The sequence below is a fragment of the Bombyx mori genome, chromosome 11, assembly GCF_030269925.1.
Source record: "Bombyx mori chromosome 11, ASM3026992v2".
Lineage (NCBI taxonomy): Eukaryota > Metazoa > Arthropoda > Insecta > Lepidoptera > Bombycidae > Bombyx > Bombyx mori.
Window position 1 is genome coordinate 20,217,970 of NC_085117.1, and position 23,786 is coordinate 20,241,755.

General features: G+C 36.2%; 1 protein-coding gene across 1 annotated transcript in view; it reads right to left on the minus strand.

The window, feature by feature from the left end:
- LOC119629127 (knirps-related protein) overlaps window positions 1-23,786 on the minus strand; it is a 72,666-nt gene that overhangs the window by 11,414 nt on the left and 37,466 nt on the right. The window contains exon 2 of the mRNA XM_038013976.2: window positions 4,647-4,724. Coding sequence (XP_037869904.1) covers window positions 4,647-4,724 — 78 coding nt within the window. The remainder of the gene's footprint in view (window positions 1-4,646; window positions 4,725-23,786) is intronic.

A 23,786-nucleotide genomic window follows, 5' to 3' on the forward strand; every position in this document is an offset into this window, starting at 1 on the left:
TATTAAATCTAGTTTTTATTATGAAAATCAATCGACCATTTTATTGTGTACAGTGAAGTTCACGATTCATATGGTTTGATGGGTCAGCGTATATTACCACTCATACAGTGTTAAAAGTTTATTAGAGCTTATGGACAACACTATGTGAATGCGAATATCCACCTCCATCGCGTACACTCGCAATAGGCCTAAAAAATATTAGCAATTATTATTATTATTATTATTATAATTTTTATTTTTTTATTGCTTAGGTGTGTGGACGAGCTCACAGCCCACCTAGTGTTAAGTGGTTACTGGAGCCCATAGACATCTACAATGTAAATGCGCCACCCACCTTGAGATATAAGTTCTAAGGTCTCAGTATAGTTACAACGGCTACCCCACCCTTCAAACCGAAACGCATTACTGCTTCACGACAGAAATAGGCGGGGTGGTGGTACCTACCCGTGCGGACTCACAAGAGGTCCTACCACCACCACCTTTCCCTACCATTCGCTGGTAGCCTAAAAGGGTATTCTAGCTACTTACGGACGGGTAGGTGAGCTCACGGGCTCAACATGAGAGAATTTACTAACACTAGCCCTAGCAAGAGCAGTGCTTCGCAGAATCTACCGTCGCATCGGAATCGCGACCCACTGAGAAGATCCGGCGAGAAACTCAGTGGACTGCAATTCATGATTCCACGTGCCCACTATCAAAAATATGTTACTTCTCGCATACCATTGTGCCACGCGCCTTTATTCAGAAAAAGTAAAGGAATCTAGGTAAGGTTAATTTGTGAGCTGATTTACGTATTGCATTGTTCCGATTTCGATATTAAATCTATGGTGATTTTCCGGCTAGTGAATTTAAGTTGGTAACCGCAGTTGCGCAACCAGTATCTCTCGAACCAAACACCATGACCGACCGACGACTCACTGATGCCCTGCACAACTTTACACGAAGACTCAATTATTTTTACGAGCAGGTGACCCAGTGATGGTGAGTTACTGCCAATGCCTATGCCCACAGGCAATGCATACATTAGTTCATATTAAATTTAATGTTACGTTGCGTTTTTAAGGATGGTCTAGCGCGATGTGAATCTAAACGGGTAGCGACCACAACCCTGCCAATTTATCGCGAAGCTATCATGCGTTTCCATTATCATTATTATTCCATTCTTTTTGAACCAAATAACGAAGTATTAAATAATGCATTATCGCTAATTGGAAATTAGATTTTAAGGTTTTTTCTGGTCAAGCGTAATTTATATATCAAATCAAAATGCCTTAACACTTTGAAATCCTCCTCCTGATTTTAAAATTAACAAGACCGATAGGCTTTCTCCATTCCAATACATTGTATATTATTGATACGTAAATTTACTACATTTTTAAAATCTGTATATGAAATAAAAATTATTAGACCCAGAAGAGGTCTACATCACTAAGCATCGACAGTAAGATAGATTGCTAGCTATTTAGAAGCTAGGAGAGAAAATATAACATTTACTGCTAAAATATTTGTATTTTCCCTGACCCATGAGGGTAAAAGTCATATAGTTACAGTTAATGTGAAACAACAAACATTTTTAAAAGCGTCCAAGTTGTAGTTACGTAACTTATTACCTGACTATATCGGTGCAATTGGAACAGAACCACAATGGATTGTGCAAAGAGGACGTCAAGTGTCGCAGGACGTCGTTCTGTCGCCCCATTGACCATTGTTCAGACAAGGACGGTAACCATTAGCTTCATTCTACGATTATAGATTTTTGGGTTTCTTTTAATATTTTCAATTCATAATTCACTATTAACACTCAATAATTCATTGGTGGTAGGACCTCTTGTGAGTCCGCACGGGTAGGTACCACCGCCCCGCCTATTCCTGCCGTGAAGCAGTAATGCGTTTCGGTTTGAAGGGTGGGGCAGCCGTTGTAACTATATTTGAGACCTTAGAACTTATATCTCAAGGTGGATGGCGCGTGGCGCATTTACGTCGTAGATGTATAGGGGGTCCACTAACTACTTAACACCAGGTAGGCTATGAGCTCGTCCACCCATCTAAGCAATAAAAATAAAAAACCTGGGTGTGGGAAACTTTCAAGTTGATGGTGCCGATGCGTTGAAATACTTTGAAGGCTGCGGTCAGGAATGTTTGTATCTAGTTGTTCTCTGGCCTCTTCCATGGTAGGCGTTATACCTGGTCACTAACTTTAAGGTCTAAAATGTTGTTCTCAATTAAAGTACTACAAGTGAATAGAACGAACGAAAGTAATACCAATTTATTCAATGTCAAATCCACGCTTACCATTCAACAATGTAACAAAATATTTTTATGAATGAAAAACAAATAAATCGTTGAATTATAGATACAACGAATAACGACAAGGCACGCGATAGTACCGTTCTATTTTACAAATACTTCGTAGTACCTAGTGATCGAGTTGTTCATGTGAATCTCCTACAGTATTTTTAGAAGTGAATCGCATCAACCGAATTCCTAGAACAATAAGATTCATAACAATTCGTAGTTGAGCTAGAGTAATTCAGTTCTCGATTGTTATTAACAACAATTATCGATATTCTTAATCGATCACGGAATACTTCGTCACGTTTTTAACACTAGAGTCTTTAAACGCTTTGTTTTAAAGCGATTGTTGACTATTTCTCAATAAACAGCTATTGAATAATCGTATCGCGTTAAAGCTTCGGACATCGGAACATCGAATACAATCGTTTACGTCAATGTTTTTTGTTTAATTTTGTTTTTTGTATTAATAAGTATTTTTTTTAATCAATTATCTTATAAATTCTTTCTTCAGCATCGAATGAATGAAAAATGAAATACATACAAATACATTTTAAATATATTTAAGCGATTGTCGCACATATGGGATTTCCGAAATTTAATCAATTCCTTGATTACTTAGCAATTCTTTATTTATATAAAGACTATTATTACTATTAGTTTTAAAGTAATCGGGTGTACCACGATCTAGGTTTTTTTCTCCTACCTAAGCTGATGATAGCCTTGAGAGGCTATGTCAGCGTAACCCTACCGTGTAGGTGAGCTCTCGGGGCTCAAACCAGGAGGCGGTGCTAACACTGGCCCTAGCAAGAGCAGTGCTTCGCAGAACCTACCACCAGTTAAGAAACGCGACCCACTGAGAAGATCCGGCGAGAAACTCAGTGGGCTATGCGTTCTAGTTTGGAAAATGGGAGAGCTTGTTAACGATAGGTATTTTAATGTAGCTGTCGTGAACAGTCCGAGTTTGTTTAGTTGTGTACAAGAAGCTCCAGTGCGAACGTAAACATCTAAATCCTTGATACAATTATTCGATATACACGATTCCGATTTTCTATTTTTCGTTTCCGAATTATAACGAGCTGATTTACATATTTTGTGGATGGATATCTAATAAATATAACCTGTGTGTTCTTTTAACGCTTCAATGTGATTTCGAACGCTATTTAAATCTATTTGAGTTGAATTTTGCTTGTCTTATAACTACTATTATGGTAAATATATTAATACAGTTATGTTTCTTTAAATCGGTTTTCGATAATTTAGCCAAATCAAATCTGATGAATTCGTTTGTGATTTGCATATTATATTATACTTACCATATTTTGTTTCTAAAATGAAAAATGATTTCTTGTTGTTAATATTATTTTAAATATTAATTCTGTTTCATATTTCCTTGTTTTTTTTACTGTGCTATTATATTTTTAAAATTGTAATTAGTTTAAGAATGTAATTAAACTACACCGCAGTTGTGCAGACGAGGTCAAGGTCTTTCACTTATCCGATCCAGGCGACGGGGTAACGCAAAACCGCCGTCGTCCGAAATATGTCTTGTCAGATCCCCGGATTAACTCTCGGTGCACTCTCAGGCCTCTCAAGCACCACTCACTGTTCTCATCGTACTTGTCGATTATGACAAATACTTCGAAAGCGAACTAACACATAGGTACGGCCTACGGAGTTTCTCGACGGATCTTCTCAGTGAGTCGCGATTCCTATCCGGTGGTACATTCTGCGAAGCACTGCTTTTGTTAGGGCTAGTGTTAGCTAATTCTTTCAGCTTGAGTCGTGAGCACACTTACCCGTCCGAGCGTAGCTAAATTAGCCCTCTAGACTACCAGCAAATATGTAGGGAATAAAAAAAAGGTCTTTGTATGATTTAGATTTGAGGTCTTGAGTCCTATAGCCATCAATCACAACTTGAACACCTCAACCTGCCTTTTATTTATACATTGATACAGATGATATTTACTGCCGTTTATTTTTGGGATAAACACTGTTTTTTTAATTTTGTTGTAGTTTTTATCGGCCTATAGATAAAATTTATCAAAACTACTGAATAGCACTAGCAATGTCTTCAAGCATTCGGTCTACAGGCCGAAAAATAACTGAAGCTTTCATCTTTCATAGTTCCCTAGACAGGGTTCCCTAGTGTACGGAAATGCAGTTCACTCACACAATGGAAATAGGAAGATAGATAAGTGGAGAAATGAGATAAGGATACTATGTACTCATCCTACACGAGGAAGCAGCTAGTGACAGTGACCATTCACTATTTGGACTGACTTTGATGTAATCTCTTGTAATAATTGACTCTCTGGCTCCTAAAATTCTTAATAAACTAAACTTATTCTTACCTTGCATCCCTCGCACGTGAAAGCACCGAAATGGAAGCCGGCCGCTGGCTCGCCGCACACTTTACACTTCTGGTTCATCTGGAAATAATATAATTAGTACATTAGGTGTGTATTTATATCGTATACTACAGTAATATAGCCTAGACTGACATCAAACGCGTCTGTTGCTGCCAATAATCATTTATGCGGCTTGGAGGGCCGGACACAGTAGCTCCGCGGTAGAACTAGATAAGACAGTATTGATCCTCATGTTATGCATGTTCTTATAATATGCCTATTTTTTACAGACTAAATAAAAACATAGCGGATGGCTCAGTCCAGCGTCAACCTTAGAGATAAAAGTAAAGCCGCCAATACCCTTAGCATTTTAGTTTTTCCAATCACACTTGTTCTACTTACTGATGTAATTTTTCTTCTTCTTCTCTGTCCCTTCTAGTGGTTATCTTTGTTTGTCATATGAAAAATATAACTCAACTTTCGGCATTGGATAGCTCCCAGTTATAATCTCCCTGTATATTATATTATAGGTGCCGAGCGAATACAGTGCACTAAGATTTAGAAAACCAAATAGTTTTCATAAAGAGACGGAGTGCAACCGGGAAACGAACCGGGACCCGGCTTACGGTAGTCAGGGTTGCTAAGAACAAGACCAACGAGCCGACCCAAACTGGTCACACATCCATGCCTTTACCACTCCTATACTATGCGTATAGTGAGTACGCATTAATTTTCAAATTTTCTCGTATTTAAAAAAAAAAGGGTGTGTGTACTTATGTACGCGCGTAAGAAGTTAAACTTTATTTTTATTAAATTAATTTCTTTTTTTTTAATAATAAATAATTAATAATAAATATTTAACGTTAATAATTTAATAATATTCAGTATGAATTATATTAAATAATAATTTTGTCATTTATATTACTAAAAAATGAATGCTAATAACACATTTTCTTACGAGTGTACATGCGCGAAAGTTCACTTGCGGCTATATTCAGACTCGCCAAGTTACGTCAGTCGTATTGTAATGAGCGATTTAGTGGGCAACTTCATTCTGTTAATTTTGTGTCACGGTGCGCGCGCATCGTAAATTTTCACTCTCATAAATTTTTCATAACGCGCCTAAAGAAGTATAACTTCAACAAAACAACAAAATCCGCTTGAAAATAATATTTATCGCACTGAGTTAATTCTATCGGAACGAAATAATGCGTTTGCTTATCACGTAATGGAAAAACTGTCGGATCGCTTCAGAAACCCAATTCGTTTTAAACGCGCCATGACCGTTTCGAACTACATACCAATTAAACATATGACTAATTTGAAATGGCATGCCCCGTGTTATTGGTCGCGATAAATCGTTAAATGTTTATTCGATTAATCGATATTAAATCGATTCGAGTCGAATACTCGGTGGCGTGTTAGGAGATACCCAGCTGTGGCCGAATGTGGACCGGTGACGGTGGTCATTTCGACTAATAATGTGCTTTTTATATCGTAGTCGCAGCTTTAAAGCTTTAAACGTTTTATATTTTCAGTTTTTCTGAAACTAATTCTTAATTTTTATTAGAAACTCGTCAAATTGAAATCTCATTTAGTTTTCCTAAACATTCTTCTAATAGGCAACCCTATGTATATTCCGTTTAGTTCACAGAGCGATGTCCATGTTTATCTCAGCGGCGCAGCATCTCGGTACAGGTGCTGGTGACATATCGACCGTTCACATCACAATGCGTATTCGCAAAATATGCCATTTAATTCATTATTGTATTTTAAGGAATTAAAGAATCTGAATAAATACTAAAATTAGTTTTTATATCGCCTAGCCTCTCTGTTTCAATCCCAAAATATTTGGAGTAAAATAAATATTAATTTATTGATACAGATCTCGTGCCGTTTGATATGTGTCATAAATCAATGTTATGTTAACAACAACTAAACAAAGTGAAGATGGATGCTCAAATGTACAAAAAGAAACACAAATATACTTGTAATTATTTTGAATTGACATCACGAAACACAATTCTAATCTAGAGTAAAGTTATCCATAAACCGCACGAAGCGCACAAAAAATTCTACTGCATTTGACTCAACGTCGAACTATAAATACGCATCTAAAGTAATTCAAGTAAATCACACAGCATGATCCTGCCCGCGGTCGCTTATCGCTCCGCGCATCTCTTTCTGCCCGCCCTAAATTAGATCCAACATGATCGTTACAAGTTTCCAACTTGTTGCCGTAGAGGGTCGACGCGTCATTTGTAATTTATTTTATAACTTTTTTTTTGAAAGTTAATACGAATAAAATATCGTAAGGTTTTTGGCGTAAAAAAAATGACTACATTTGTTATACGTGTCCCCAAAAATTAAAAAGTGTATGGAAGTTAAAATATTTGTAATGATTGAAGTAATAAATATAGAGATTGAAATACGGAAATCTAGAAATGAAATAAACTCAATAAATACTGAATAAATAGTTCTGTAGTGATTTGTGATCAGGGAAGATTTAAAAATAAAATTAAGGTGAAGCGTTATCCGTTACATTCGTTTGTCCAAAGGTGTAATGTTTAATTTTGTAATTTTGAGTCCGTCGTCGTAATGTATCCGACCGAAAGATTTAACTCAACGTGCGAATTTCCCTTTAACATATAACTTAATTTTTTGATCACAAAATTTAAAGAGTGACAGATCTACTACAGAAATATTTTAATGGAGTAACCACTTTAAAGGCAGTCTTTATTAGGTCGACTTTGGTCTGCACAAAAAAGCGTGTTAAGGATGCAATGTGTTTATTTTCGAATGATACTGACGTCTTATTAGCATTTTAAATGACTGTGTGATATGGAATTTGGTTGTTTTGATTTTTTATTAAATTTAGGATTTTAGTGGCTAAAATCAGTGGAGGAAGATAGGAAGCCTAGCTGGTGTTAAGCTGTAAGGGAAATTATAAAATATTTCGTCAGCTGCCTGCCAGATGGCTCATGAGTACACCTATTAATTAACAAGAGTACCCAGTATAATTTTTGTCATTACGATCCCGCTATATGTGTCAATACTATGTTTTTGTGTCTATATCGACGCTTGAGAGGCAAACGTGACTAAGCGACAATGCGTGAACTCTACAGTTAACTAATTTAAAGTTGAAATTAATTTAAAATATACCTGAAAAATACCTGAAAAATATTCTATTTTAACGAATCTAGCTGTAGGATTGAAATGATTTTAATAGACCTAGAAATATATATTTTTTGCGCATCGAATATGGTTATTACTTATCATTTATGTACAAAGCAGTTATTGTCGCTTAGTCACGTTTGCCTTTCAAGCGTCGATATTATCTTTCATATAATCGATTCATGCTACCACCGAATAGTAAAATAGAGACGATGCTTAATAGTAGAGTTAGTTTATAGCTGAAAACAAGTTGAACAGAAATCAATGATGATCGTTACAAATCGGTAGAGTGCAAGAAAAGTCACCGGCGTGTGAATACAGGCGGTCTGTCATTTGTGAACGCCGCTATTATAGAGCTCGTGGGAACTCTACGGGTACTCGGGTAAGGCTGTGCTTAAGTAGAGTCAAGTTAACTTAAAAGGATTTTGATATATATTATTGTGTGTTATTAAGAAGTTGTTTGCGTATTTTACAGTTGGCCAGTGAAGTGATGAGCTATTCGTCAAAGACCGCGACAAGCAAGGCGGTGTTAGCTAGAGTTTAAAAAGTGACATTGGGTGAACTATTTATTGGATAATGTTTTTTTCATTAATTTGTGCACATTGTGAGCCTTCAGTATCATTATAGGCACTTTTTTCTTTTTTTTCCTACCTAAGCTGAGAGCCTTGAGAGGATATGTCAGCGTAACCTTAACTAGTAGGTGAGCTCACGGGATTCAAAACTGACGACGTGGCTAACACGAACCCTAGCAAGAGCCGTGCTTCGCAAAATCTACCACCGGGTCGGAAACGCGATCCACTGAGAAGATCGGGCGAGAAACTCAGTGGGCTGTGTCTCAGGGTTAATTTACTCGTCGAGCCCTTCGTCGCAAGCGACGGATTCGACGCATGGTTTCATGCACGCGGCTTAGCTGTTACACAATGCAATTGACACTTCAACCCCACGTCTGAAAGTAGGTGGTGTAATTCATCTTGAGATACCGTAGTGCTCCGGTAGTCACATAACATTCACCAAATCAGCTTTGTTTATGTTCTCGCTTGCAGTATAACCTCGGCTTCTGTGTAAGTTATTAGATGAACCGCGGAATTGAGATATTGCATCAAAGGGCACTGTAATAGATTTTATCCCAATTTATCCGTTTTCGTTTCTTGATTGTGATTACTCTTTGCACTTATTGGAATACAAATGTAATTCATATTGTAACAAGTATTTATTTTATTGCTACGTAGTTTTTACACGTTTAGAATGATTGGTTTTGAAAATACTCTTAGAAGTCTAGGACCTAGAAGGAAGAAAATGGATCTGCTACAAAAATACACTGTTAAAATAATATCAGTTGGGTTGAAAGTGATCTCACTGCGATCCTGATCATCACCGGTACTTAGACTTTGCAATCTTGGATACCTTTAATCTTATTTCGAAATACGTATTAAATCGGCAACTCAATATAAAGACGCATCTCTGTAACGTTTATTCGAAAAGTCATCTTATTTGTATAGGGGTCGAGTCGGGGTTCGCTTGCTGAGCGTGTTAGAATTATTTGCGCTGATCTCGTTCGATGGTGCGATGTTTGGACACGCGTTTATTTGACCGTCGCACGGTTTTCTTAATAATCGATCTGTTACGTTTCTAATATTGTTATGATGCATTTATTTAATGCAAATATACGAACTATACGAAACGAAATTCATATTTTTTTTTAGATTCGTAATTTAATGTAATTAAAGGTGGTAGATGAGCCAGCGGATTAAATGTAATCCACGGGCATGCTATTAACAATGTTATTTTTATTAGACTCTATATGTATGAAAGAGCTCACGGCCCATTTGGTGCAAAGTGGTTATCAAGTGCGATATACATCACACATCATTATCATTAATCTAATATACTTATTTAATAAAATTAGATAATAATTATTACACATCAATGTTGTTTTACGCTTTGACCTCCAATTGTGGATGGTCTTGGAATTGAGGCAGGCAAAACGGGGCCTCAGAAAGACAACTTGCTTTGCTTTACTTAACTTCGGACACAGCTAGGCACAATGGGTCGAGGTTCGATACCCGAACGGGTCAAAGCCATTGATCGTCATACGAAAACTAGGGTGGAATTAATAAGCACACTTATAAACAAAGCAATAACATAAGCTGATAACCCTCCTTAGCTTTCGATGCTGTCGGGTAAAACCTATACTGTGTATCTAGACCGTAATTTTTTTTTTTGCTTCGGTGGTTGTACGAGCGCACAGCCCACCTGGTGTTAAGTGGTTACTGGAGCCCATAGACATCTACAACGTAAATGCGCCACCCACATTGAGATATAGTCTCAAGTATAGTTACAGTCCAGTCGCAAGTCCAGATTGAAGTCACCCTTGATACAACATTGAAACAAGGTGAGGTTATATTGTGTGTGCGATGTGTTAGTGTGACTAGTTCTCACAGAGAGTAAGTGAGCGAGTCGAATGTGTAATGGCTCGGTATCGAGCCGAGATCGCCCGAAGCGGACGAGCTCGGATAACGGATCTATTTCTCGGCTAGGATTACCTACTTGTATGGGCTTTTTGGTATTGTAATATAATTTGGTATTCGTCTTCGTTCATTGGTCGAATTATAATTAAGGACAACTAAAGTTTCACAACTATTTTTTTATTGACATTTCTCTTTTTGAATATGGAAAAAACTAATTGTCTCCAAAATATCTCTATTGATAACAAAACACAGTATGTGTACCGTATTTATTTACAACTACATATATAGTTGTACCCGTCCGCTTCGCTGGTCCTTTAAAATTAGCATTATTATTTCTCACCCCCACAAAAATGCTCATCATTAACGCCCCTGCAATTGGGGTAGGGAGTCCAACACTCATATAAATATTAGCCTATCCATTAAGTTCATGTATTTTCTACATGAATACCAAGTTTCAAGTCAATTGAATGCATGGTTCAGTAGTTATAACGGAACATCCGTAAAAACAACTGTAGATTTGTATAGTAGTATTACACTGATTAAATGTAGTCAATTTTGAAATGACGGCCCTCCTATTGCTATTTATATTTTTTACACTAACTTCAAATTAATAATGAACGTTATAATTTTTCGTTAGATAATCTCAATGCTATTTGTCTACCAGCTTCATAAGGAAATTATTCTCAAACAACAAAATTTCCACAACTAGATTGAAGCCTCAATCTTAAAAATATATTGACACGAAAATATGGCGAGGTGAAGAAGAATACAGTGTAACGCGGTTAGTAACACATTAGCCGGTCAATTAAACTCTGCTCGCTCCCGTTACAGCCAAGCGTGAAGATATGACTAGTGGGCGTTAAAACATGTGTATGAATTAATTTGATTGTACGCTTTATTTTGTTGTGTTGTTTGAGCTACGCAGCTATCTGTCTTTGGAGTTATAAATGTCGCCGTAATATACACTGAGGTCTTTGGTTTTGTTTTATCATTTTTTTAGCCATGAAGAGTCAGACCGCCCGGTTTTAATTGACTCATTAATATATAAAGTCACCTTTTGGTATTATTTCCACAGCATTTTTATAACAGATATCCTCCTTTAAACCATTCCAATATAAGAGTGAGTTTTCTTCGCTCTACGATGTAAATAAGTAAGACGGCATTACCGGACCGTGCGGTCTCGCTAAAGTCTATCAACATGATACTACAATTAATAGCCAATCAATTTGATATAATAAACAACATTGAATAACATTACGAAGTGACAGTAAACGTCACCATATTATTACCAGAAGTGGCGTAAATCACTTCATACTTATTACCGGTTATTACCACTACGGGCAACATTGATAAACTATATAAATTTAACGCTTTATATTGTAAATTATTTATTAGAATGGGGCAGGTGACGTGAATCGAATGTTAAGATCGATTTACGAGCAACCGTGAAGCTCCGCGACGGCCTGGCCTCACTCGCTACGTTTTACGACATCATTAAAATAATGACAAATTATAAACGTGTATACCGTTAAAGAATACCTTTCTTGTCATTTTTCATCCCAATATTTGTCGTAAGTCGAAGGAAGGCGCACCCTGATGCTTAAATCGATCCGTTAACCGATCGATTATCGATAAAAACCAGAATGATTTATTGCCCGTAATCGATATACCTAATTCATTCGTGACTGCCGCGGGACGACCCCGGATCGGCACACGTCACCCTGACGTGCCAGTTTTTGACAGCCCGTAACAAATTGTTGTGACAAAATATTTCAACAGTTGCGTCAATCGTATTTTCGAGCAAACCCTCTGCGATTGTCGAATCTCACGTTTTTATCGACAAACTTAATTCGATTATTCTCGAAGCAAAATCGCCTTTACGGTATTGAGATAAACGACAAAGGATTGTATTTTTAATTTTTGAATACAGTATTCGAATTAGCAAGTTCCGAATGACATTGCATTCTCGATTCAAATTTGGAATTTGAATGAAAGAATTATTATTTTTTTCATAACGCAACACCGATGTCGTGAGTCGGCCATTTTTAAAATCCTTATGCAGATGTTTTAAACGATAAATGATCGTAGTTTTAGAATTAATACTCTCTATCAGATGTGGGCACATCTGCCCATGTAAATCTAGAAGCTTCTCCGCATTACTGCAAAGGTTAATTGAAAGAATTAATAATGCGGTTTAGATCGTTAGCAAATCTGATGTGTTTTCTAAACTGCGCAATATGTACCTGCCTCGGTATCTTTAATGGCGGAAACATTCTTCGTTGTCAATTATCTAATAATTTAATCGGTAATCTTTGGAAAAGGGCATACGATTTACGTCATTGTATTGAATTGCATTATATTTTTAAGTGTTTATCTGTGAAATATGGAGACCAGTGTTGCAAGATTACGCACGGTACGTACTTGAATTTATCAATAAAATTTATGAATTTAAAGTTTTTAAAATAGAGGCCTATCAGGTTTTAGTAATTATAATTATTGCAAAGTTAATTTAAGTATCAAAATTTTGTAAGAAAAAAAACGTGTTTAGTAGAAAAGCAAAAAAATCTTAAGCTTGTCGAAACCTCTCACTCACTCATCTTAAATTAGAAAATACACCTATAACCAACAAATGCCAGACGTAAAATTAACAACAATTCATAATTTATTTAAACCGTTAGTCAAACTGAATGAAAGTCTCAAAGACGTCTCAATCAATGAGAACGAATTAAAACAATCTGCCAACGTCACTAGACACGCGGTTTTGAGCATTAGTTACGGCTCAGAACACACTAGCTAGATCATGAAGAAAGAAGAACAATTTCTATGTCCATTGTAACTTCTGACCTTTGAACTGAAAAAATGAAATGGATAAGAATGGCGCGATGATGCGACTGTATCAAACGATTTTTTTGTATGTAACACGCCTATTGTTTGACGATACTCGTACTTTGTAATCTGTACGACAAAAGGACGACTTCATTGATGCGATTAGACATATATTTGTATGGATATATTTTGGTGTTACTTAGGTATCATCAGAAACCGGAGTGGGTAGAATTAAAGATCAAGTCATTTTTATTATAATATAGCCGACAATTACAGTTGCCACAACTACGATTCTGCTGTGATTTTGTGGTAGTGTGGCGTTTTAAGGTAGGCTTCCGATGCAAGGTAGAAGGCAATATGAGTTAGAGCCACAATTCAACTCAAACTCGACTTTTAGTTCATGATCATTTGTCGCAAAAATACAGCATTAGCGTCCCCTTAAAACAATTACAAAAGTTCAGATATAATTGTTAAAAAAACAGCAATCGCATTATCGGAACAAGACCTTAACCGAGTCCGTATCCGCCGAGTCACCTCGAACATTTCCCATGACAGTCGAGTTGTCCACCATCTTTGTAGATCATCTGGCCATTAGCACGTTTGCTCCAAAATTATAGATAATGGACACGTTGAAATGTATTGTTTGAGATTTTAAGATGGATCTCGTTCTTTTTGAGGCGCTTCAAAATTAAGTTATACGTCTGTTTGTGATAGCCTACGCTGCTAGACGAGCAAGGGGTATTTATGAATGTTAAGTTAATACTTTGTTAACAATTTCACAACTGTAAGTACTTGTGGATGCACTGCACGCTACTGAGCCATCGAAAATAATAATAAACTTGTATCATTCAAAACTTAAAACGGAATTGGAAGTTTCAGGCAACTTTAATTTTAGCTGAACCATCTTTGAAAGGAATTAGTATAGTATGACCATCAAGTTCTGTATGTATTTGTTCAAATTTCAACTAAATCGAGTACGCCTAGTTTTTCCGTGGAACTGTTTTCTCGGAACCATAGATGTTTACTAAATAATCGATTTTTAATCGATTACACACGTTTCTAATCAGGGTTGAATACGATTTTTCATTACAATATTCAAGTACACAGAATCGATTAACATTACACATTGTTCCACGCTAATTTTCAAGGTAACGTTATAATTCCCACACATCGATAGCTTCCGTTTTGGAATCGATTTAATATCGAATACAATAACTCGATTCCTACACCATAATCGAGTACGCATAATGAACCATTAGAATACATTGTTTAATTGTGAAATGTATGTTGCTTAATTAATTCGGTTGTAGGTGTAATGCTTTTGTTTTGACCTTCAGCGATAGTTTTGTACTGTAGGTGTAGTGATGCGTCAGGTAGACCGCGTAATGGAAGGCAGATCAAAAAGTGGACTGTATGGACACTACCGCTCATAGATATCAGACTTTCTTCTTTTAGATGTAAATATTATGTTTTTTTTTTTATTGCTTAGAAGGGTGGACGAGCTCACAGCCCACCTGGTGTTAAGGGGTTACTGGAGCCCATAGACATCTACAACGTAGGTGCATACCGCCACGCACCTTGAGATATTAGTTCTAAGGTCTCAGTATAGTTACAACGGCTGCCCCACCCTTCAAACCGAAACGCATTACTGCTTCACGGCAGTAATAGGCGTCGTGGTGGTACCTACCCGTGCGGACTCACAAGAGGTCCTACCACCAGTAAATGTTCGTTTATATTTACGTAAAACTGTATTGATGCGGAGATGGACAGATGTAGGAAGCCGATGCGTGTGGATCTCCCTAGTGCGTGTTTCTGTCACACAACCCTATCTACCCTTCTGGTTTTAAGACAGTACATTTGTTTCAATATTGTAATAGAGACATTCGCTTCATGATTCTGGGTATTTAGTTTGTGGTATGCATAAGCCTAAGATTGTATCCGAAGTGGGAAGAGACTGGATGACCACTGCTAAAGATAGAGAAAAATGGAATTCTTTGGAGGAGGCTTTTACCCTGAAGGGTCCACATTAGAATTACATTGCGTGAGTATTATTTAGTAATGTAAAAATAATTAAACCATTATAGTATTAAATACCAAAATAATTAAACTCTATCTAATTTTTCTGGAATCAAATAAAGCTACATATTTTATTACTATTATGCACAAGCCTCGGTAAACAGTTAAAGTCCTGTAAAATAAAAAACTTTTAAAAGAATACTAAAACAGCTATAGTACACTATGATACGTGAACAAAAAATGTAAATAGGATATAACAATTTGCACTAAAAAGTATTCCATCGCGTAATTGCAGAAAGCTCAGTAACAATGGCGTTCAAAGAACAAAAGCGCCGCTCTCCGTACGAGCTTTGGCGCTCGAAAATATTTTTGCACAAGCCTTAGCTTTTACTGTTATATTTTTAAGAAAAAACAGACAAGGTCGGTTACAATATTGTTTTAAAGTTTTTACTAAATGTTTGATTTTGATTTGGTGCTCGTTTTAAGAGAACACATTTATTTTTATGTCTGGGTATGAATGAATAGATGGGCACAAAACTCATATGGTATTAAGTGCTTAGTAAAGCAGATTGATATGACGTGAATATTGTCGGGCACCTTGAGACAGGCGGCCAAAGTGTCAATCACTAATTAGTATAAAACAAAGTCGCTTTCTCTGTCCCTATATCTGTCTGTCCCTATGTATGCTTAAATCTTTAAAACTACGCAACTGATTTTGATGCGGTTTTTTTTAATAGATAGAGTGATTGAAGAGGAAGGTTTATATGTATAATAACATCCATTAAATAGTGGAGAAATCAATAATAAATAACAGTTTCCGAAGCGAAGCGAGGGCGGGTCGCTATTTAAAGTTATTTTACAAAGCCGGTCCCGATATCTAACGCTTCGACCCGGAAGGTATCACGCATGACACAGAAAAAAAAAACGTTTGTTAATAATTAGTAATTTAGCAAATCTATGAGTATTTCAATTCGTTATCTCAAAGTTGGTCATGTACCTACGTTGACTAATAAAGCTATTATTCGATGTCCCTAAGTCTATGCGTTAGTTAACGAACTCTGAATCAATTGAATATAATATCAGTAGTAAGCATCGAGTACAAATACTTTGTATGTGACAGTACCGAAATGTCAGATGACGTCATAATCTAATTACAAACAGCCATTACCATATTATATTATGTGCGTGCGATGGGCGTGGCCTGCACAACCAATCGTGTATCGCGCTTTTTACCTATCGAACGAGCGAGATGACATGACACATACATGTCGCACGCGTGATTAACATTAATGATTTTCGGTGATTTATTTGTGACCTACGCCATTGTTTTTATTTATTGGTCTCGGTATGCAGACGTGCTCACGGAATATACGTTGTTAAGTGATTATCGGAGAGCATGCAATCTAAACATTGAGACATGTGGTTGTTTAGTGGTAGGGCGTATTGTGAGCTTGAATACGCAGGTACGACCATAAAAAAAAGCTTGGTAGGCAGACGAGCATACGGCCTACCTGATGGTAAGTGGTTACCGTCGTTCATGGACGTCAGCAATGCTAGGGGCAGAGCCAAGCCGCTGCCTACCATTAATTTGCATTTTGTCTATTGTCGCCCCAATCTTGTCCCATTTTACGTTATGAAGTCGTTAGCTCCAGTAATCGCTCACCAGTGAAGTAAGGGATTTTACGACCTGGTGACTGAGAGCTTTAGGTCAAGTCTTATTTTAATTTAAATGAAAACTTTTGTATATGAGAAAATGATATTATTATGAAATGAAATGAAGTTGATTAATATTAAACATGACATGAAATGAAATGAAATGGAATTTAATGGGCTGAAATATAATCTCAGTAAAATGGTGGTCATTTATTGAGATTTTTTCAGTGGACCTTTTGGAGGATCCTGAGAAGTTATGTTCAGCTGCTTTGTTTCATTTTCCCACATTTGTGCACTTTGGCAGATACTAAACAGTTAATAAATCACAACGACACACAAAATAGACAAAACAAAACAAATCACACAACTTCACTCCCCGCGTTCCCGCCAAAAAAGTCCCTATTAAAATCGTTTCGATAAGTTCACAGATTATCTCTCCCATAAACAAACAGAGAGCTACCTCTTCATAACTTCAGCCTTGAAGTATAAGTAAATATAAATCTGTAAGCTTAAAAATATTCAGGGCTTCCTACCTCGCTCTAGATCACAACTCGCCGCTTGTTCTGTTACAGCGATAATCGATTTAAAAGACAGATTGCTTTATATATAGGGTTGTTACTTAAAGATAATAAGCTCTCACCTATGTTAATTTTAATGTAGAAGAGCTTTTTGTACTAGGAATATTAAGTGGGTCCCGGATTGTGCATATATTGCAATGAAAGGTTCTTCGGTCCAAAAAAATCTCTAAAGTTAGGTTTATAAAGATGTAATAAAAATAGGTATATTATATGTCTATTATTTGCCAAATAACGGTAAGCAGTCGCATCGGTTTGAAGAGTGCAACAGCCATTATGTATATATTATCTTCTAAGCTTCATATCGAGGAAGATTTAGGGACCGCTAATTAATAGACTGCTGTAAATAGGCACTTGAAAAAACAAATTTTTAATAAATAGCCTAACAGTTATGTGTTAGGTTTTTATGTTACTAACATAGATTATAAGTAATACTTACGAACAAAACGTTATGGTTTATTTACTGAAATAAAGATACATAATAATAATAAAAAATGTGTGCGTGTACTAGTGTACACACGTAAGAAGTGAAACTTGTTTATGGCCTTATTTTTCGAAAAATGATCTACATGCAACTTTCTAGAAATTGGTTAAATAAAGTTAAATTAGATAAAGTTTAAACAAAAGGATTTTATTATCATAGACATGAATACAAAAAAGTTAAATTAGATAAAGTTTAAACAAAAGGATTTTATTATCATAGACATGAATACAAAACAGATGGCGCGTAACGGAAAAAAGTGACGCGTAACCGAAAAATGTGACGGTAAATTTTTTTCCAACGCCGATAAGGAAGTTTCACTTCAAAATACTAGCTTTAGCCCGCGACTCCGTCCGCTTGGAATAGTTACTTTGGCATAATGCAAAATTTTACCTCCACTTCATTTACGTAGAAAGTGAAAATATTTTTGAATTATAGAACGTTAAGGAGCTATTTAAACCCCTATTTTGAAACATTCTTTATTGGTGCTCCACTTGTATTGGTCTAAGAGTGATGTTATATAGCCTATAGCCTTTTTCAATAAATGTGCTATCTAACACTGAAAGAAGTTTTTCAATCGGACCAGTATTTTCTGGGATTAGCGCGTTCAAACAAACAAACTTTTCAGCTTTATTATATTAGTATAGATAGAGTTTTTGACCTCACAGTTCGAGGCGGGTTGCGACGTACACAATGTAATCATGGGCAGATAAGCATATGACTTACTTAATGAGAAGTAACCATCATCATTCGTGTACTCCACCAATCTAAGGGGTGTAGTCAAGCCGGTGCTTACTGAAGGATGCTCGTGAGCGCATTTACCGATAAATGCTAATTAAAGTACACCCATAGCTTTACTGCTCTCTACTAAAGTTAAATGTTATAAGCTTAGATCTACTCCCGCCTCCTAACAGACGAGACAAAACCGAGTGCGTCTATATGACAAAAACCAAAGGCATTTAATATTTGATTCCTGATCCAGTTCGAGTGAAGACGCTGAGCAAATTATAGACACATTTCTGATTTGTTTTGACTAATTTTGTTGCAAAGCAAACACACTCCCTCGTGTGGCAACAAGTGCAACATTGTAGTTTATTGATTCTCGTAATCTTTAACGTCCAAAGTGGATCGGGACATCTGTTCATCATCTGCTGGAAGCGGTTTTCGTCGAGCACGCCAGCCCTGTCTCTAGATGGAATGGACAGATCAATATGTATGAGAGGCGCCGACGCATTCATCTGTCAGTTCGCGAAGCCGACGATATGTCGATCGATTCTATGCGGAACCTTTAAAATGCAAACTCAGTGAATAATGTACAGGAATATAACAGGGGACTTGAGAAAAGTTGCGTTCTGTGGAATTTGCTATGTGCTTGTGGACCGAATATGTATTATATTAATAAAGCATTATCAAGACAACTCTATTATTACAGAGTTCGCTCGCTGAGAAGGAGCTCATTAAAGGATTAAAAATAAAATAATCAACATATTATTATTCAAGAAGGTTTTAACAGGCCATTTCAATTCAATTAACTTTACCATCTTTTCTAATGTCGGTAATATGTAACATTTGTCAATTTATATATTGTAATAGAATTAGAATTGGTCTACGTTGCTTAGCACTGACCAAAGATGTGTTCATCGCTGAGCAAAATTTCTAAGTGTGTTATCTCAATGCAATTTAAACGTATGTGTCAAAGTGAGCGGTGCAATTAGCGTTATAGAATTAATTAACCACTTAACGTCAGTTGGATCTTTAGTTCGCCTGCCCTTCTACTTTCATAAAATAAAAATTTACACACAATCTAAAGCTAATTATGAAATTAAATTAAACACGGTTTCAGTAAAGCGACCTTAAGTCTCCGACAATCTAACTTCGAACAATTGTCAGTATTTTGTGTCCACTCGACTCAAACATGTCAAGGCTAGTTATTACTAAGAACGGAATAATATTTCACAAAGTGATCCTCTTCACTTACTCGAACGTCACTTGAATATCGCTACCAAGGTTTCCGAGATCGTGTGCCTTGCGCCGTAATTATTCTAAGCTACTTGATACTTTATTAAATATCAAAATTCTTACTATAAAATATATTATTAATGGCCTAAGTGATGTCTATGAGCTGGTACAATTTGTAAGGTGATCTACAAACTTGTCCAATAAAAAGTAAGTAAAAAAGCAAACGGAAAATAAATTGAATATTAAACTATTTTGTTTTGAATTGTTTTGTTTTGATAACGACTGAGGGCCTTATATTTTTGGTTATTTGGTTTTATTCTCAACTTATAATTTAACACAATGCTATTAAATAAATCACAAATAAAGTTATCAGGTAAAAAGTATAAAATAGAAAATTAATATATGAATTTATAGATGCTTAGGTTAAATAAAAGAAAGAAAACGTCAGCAACTATCAAACATCATTGAAATATGTAGTACATTTTTTCATTGATTTTTTTTATTTTTTTTATTGCTTAGATGTGTGGACGGGCTCACAGCCCACCTGGTGTTAAGTAGTTACTGGAGCCCATAGACATCTACAACGTAAATGCGATACCCACACTGAGATATAATTTCTAAGGTCTCAGTATAGTTACACAAATGTCTAAGGAACGTTTGCACGTTAACAGTAGTAAAAAATGATTGCTGATTTTTCGCAATGGTCACCTTACGTTCGATAGTTTGTAGAATACAAATGGTAGGGGCCGCCGGGGACACAGGTATTAGTGTTGTAATACGAATTTGATGGCTCGTTATTAAGTTAGGAAGGTCGTCTGATGCAACTAGGGCTGACAGATTTCTATCAAGTTTCAGCTTAAACGTACTTTATAATTTTTTTTTTTTTTTTATTGCCCTTGTAGGCAGACGAGCATACGGCCCACCTGATGGTGAGTGGTTACCGTCGCCCATGGACTTCAGCAATGCCAGGGGCAGAGCCAAGCCGCTGCCTACCAATCGTCGAGCGAGGCTTACAAGATTATTTGCAATGCGTTTTTTTTCAACTTATCGAAGACATATGATTACAGGACGAAATTAATTCAAAAAGAAAACATGATTCAAAATTTTAAGCATTGAGCGGTTTCCTTTTCTTGTAACTTTTTTGATTCATTATCGTGTAGTAAAGCTGATACATAGGTTTCTAGTTCACTGGACTCCATAGCCACCAAATATTTTTAAGATTAATTTTATATTCGCCGGCCTTACCTCAGTACAACTTTCGACTTTCGGATCCGTGTGGATTCTTTTATTTTAGAAAATCAGTTTTAGCACATTATAACTTTGATAATGGCTGTGAAAATTGAATTTAATTTGCTGTAGTACATTTGGGAGAGGAGAAAATTAGTAACAGTCTTCGAAGCGACGAGGGGATTGCGTCCATTATTTCAGGATATTTTGTTTTTTGTTTTTTGTATGAAGACTTGCGTATAAAAAAGTCAACAAGACACGTTGGATTATCTCAAAGTTTGTTGACATCAAGCAGGCAACCGTTGGTACCACTCATGCTAAACTCTTATGCAGCACGATGAGAAGATATGCTACGCCTACTCCACATATTGTGTTATAAAGGCAAGAAGAAGAAGAAGTATGAATACTTGCGTATGCGTTCATCATGAGCAACGTACTCACTGCTATTCGTGGTCTTATAATTTACTAACTATACGATACGGATAGACAGATTTTAAGCAATACATATTCCATCTAAGTCAATAAGTCAACCTCACAATAAAGTTGGCTAGTAAATAATTTGTCAACCCTAATCAAGCCGAGGTTTGTTTTACTAAATCCATGCTGATGACGTCAGCGTTCTGTACTTTAAACTTGTTACCTGAATCCAGTAGTCGAGAACATTTATCTGTAATGTCGCTAATTCAATGTGTACAACGCACCCGCGTGTAGTGTTCTTGTTGTTATTACATTTGTATGTTTTTCAAAAAACGAGGCAATTCAACCGCCGCTGTTTTATCGGGCAATTGTTGGGGTTACGAAGGTGTACTTTACGAAGCACTCACTCGTTCCGGATTGGTATGAATGGACTTTGTCGCCCCTTCTCATCAGGCAGGACGTGTTCTGATTCTACTTGTGTCACTGACACTAGTACAAAGAATATATATTTTTTGTAATCATTTCATGCAGATGTTTTGAGATACGACTAAGGGATACATCGGAGAAAGGGCAGCAGCGCTCTGTGGTTTTTGTATACACATACTGCAATCGTCAAGTGACATTTAATGGTGCTAAGGCTTAACTCCTTTTTTGTCGATGGTGTTATTTTTTGAAATATTTAGCTGTAATTAATGAAAATACAACGTCCATGAAGGCAGCTAAGTAGATATGACATAAATTTTATTTTAGTTATATCGACAGGTGAACGATCCCACAATCTAGCTGGTGTATATGGGTTTTCTAAGTTCACGGAAATAACACCGTGGATGGTGGCCGTACGTTGAGACTTGAAGCGGATAATTCAATTAAATATTACGATGACTGTCTCACTCTTCAAACCGAGACGCATGTTTCTTTACGACAGAAATATGTAGGATATTGATTCCTACCCGTAAAGGGCTCACAGTGCGCCATATCAACAGCAGATACTTTCTCTATTAGTAACAATAAATACAAAATGCACATCCTTAAAGTGTTACATATAAAAGGTGTACAGATTTTGTTATTTTACTTGATCTAAATGCTGGATGTTTTGGTTGTCAAAGTGTTTACCAATTGTTACATATTGTCTATGGCATCACTTGCCGTAGAGATAAAGATATGTTACGTCGTCTGATGAAAAAAAATCAATCAGGCTTTTAGGCTTTTGCATAAATTTAATAATTTAAATTTGGTTTGATCTCTTTATTTTTAGTTGTCTCTTCAAAATAATGAATTTTACGTAAAACCGGATCCGCGATGGTCGTCTGGTTAACAATCGGAAACAGCTCGGTCGTCCGGGATGTGTCGATGCTAACGCTATGTTGCATCCATCAAAGAATCCATATAGTCGGTTCTAAACGCTTAAACTATCAAAGAATACACAGAATTTTCACATGATTTCTTAAAGTTTTGCGATTTAATTACGTATTTATTTGAAATATTTTACAAAATCGAACGATTAGTAAATACTTACAGGCTATATATTATGTTCTTGAAATTAGTTTCATCACTAACGTAATGGGTGTTCAAGTCTAGATCGTGTATGTTCATAATAAAAATCACCCTGTATACAGTAGGCGTGCTAGCTGTCACGCTGACTGATCGCGGATGTGTCACAATTTGTCCTTTACGTCGATAAATGTCATTAAACAGGCCTCAAGTGGTGACACTGACTTCATTTTCTACTCGACTGAGATCAAGCTAAAGGAGTATTGTTAATCGACACAGGTAACTACTAGAGTGTCACTCTAAGCGTTCTAACATAAATTTCTGATTAAAGAAAGTGTGAAAAAATAAAAAAAACTTCATCCTGAATATTCCAAGACTCGTGACCCTGTTAATGCTTAATTATTCCTCTTCGAAATATTTACTAAAAATTGCTATCTTTTGTTACAGACAAATCATTTTATCCTGTATCAACGGTAGCCTAGCCGATGTTTCAATTTAGCGAGAATATGGTGCCAAGACCAGTAGTTACTATTTATTTGCATGGTACTTATCTCTGCTCATTGATGATATAATTTGGAATTTGATAAAGTAATGCAGTAATTTAATATAAATTTAAAGAAAAGTTAATAGTTTAACTTAAAACAAGACTAATTGAACTAAATCCAATATCAAAATAGCTATTACCTATTCAACCAGATTTACAAGTTATAAACTTTACTTTCTACCCAACTCCGTATTGAATATGCTTTATCATGACAGTATAGAGCTTAAATTTCTATGGCATTAAAACGAGGATGCTTCGAGAAATTTGACACAGAAATATGGACTTAGAGCCTCACACATAAAGATGACTATG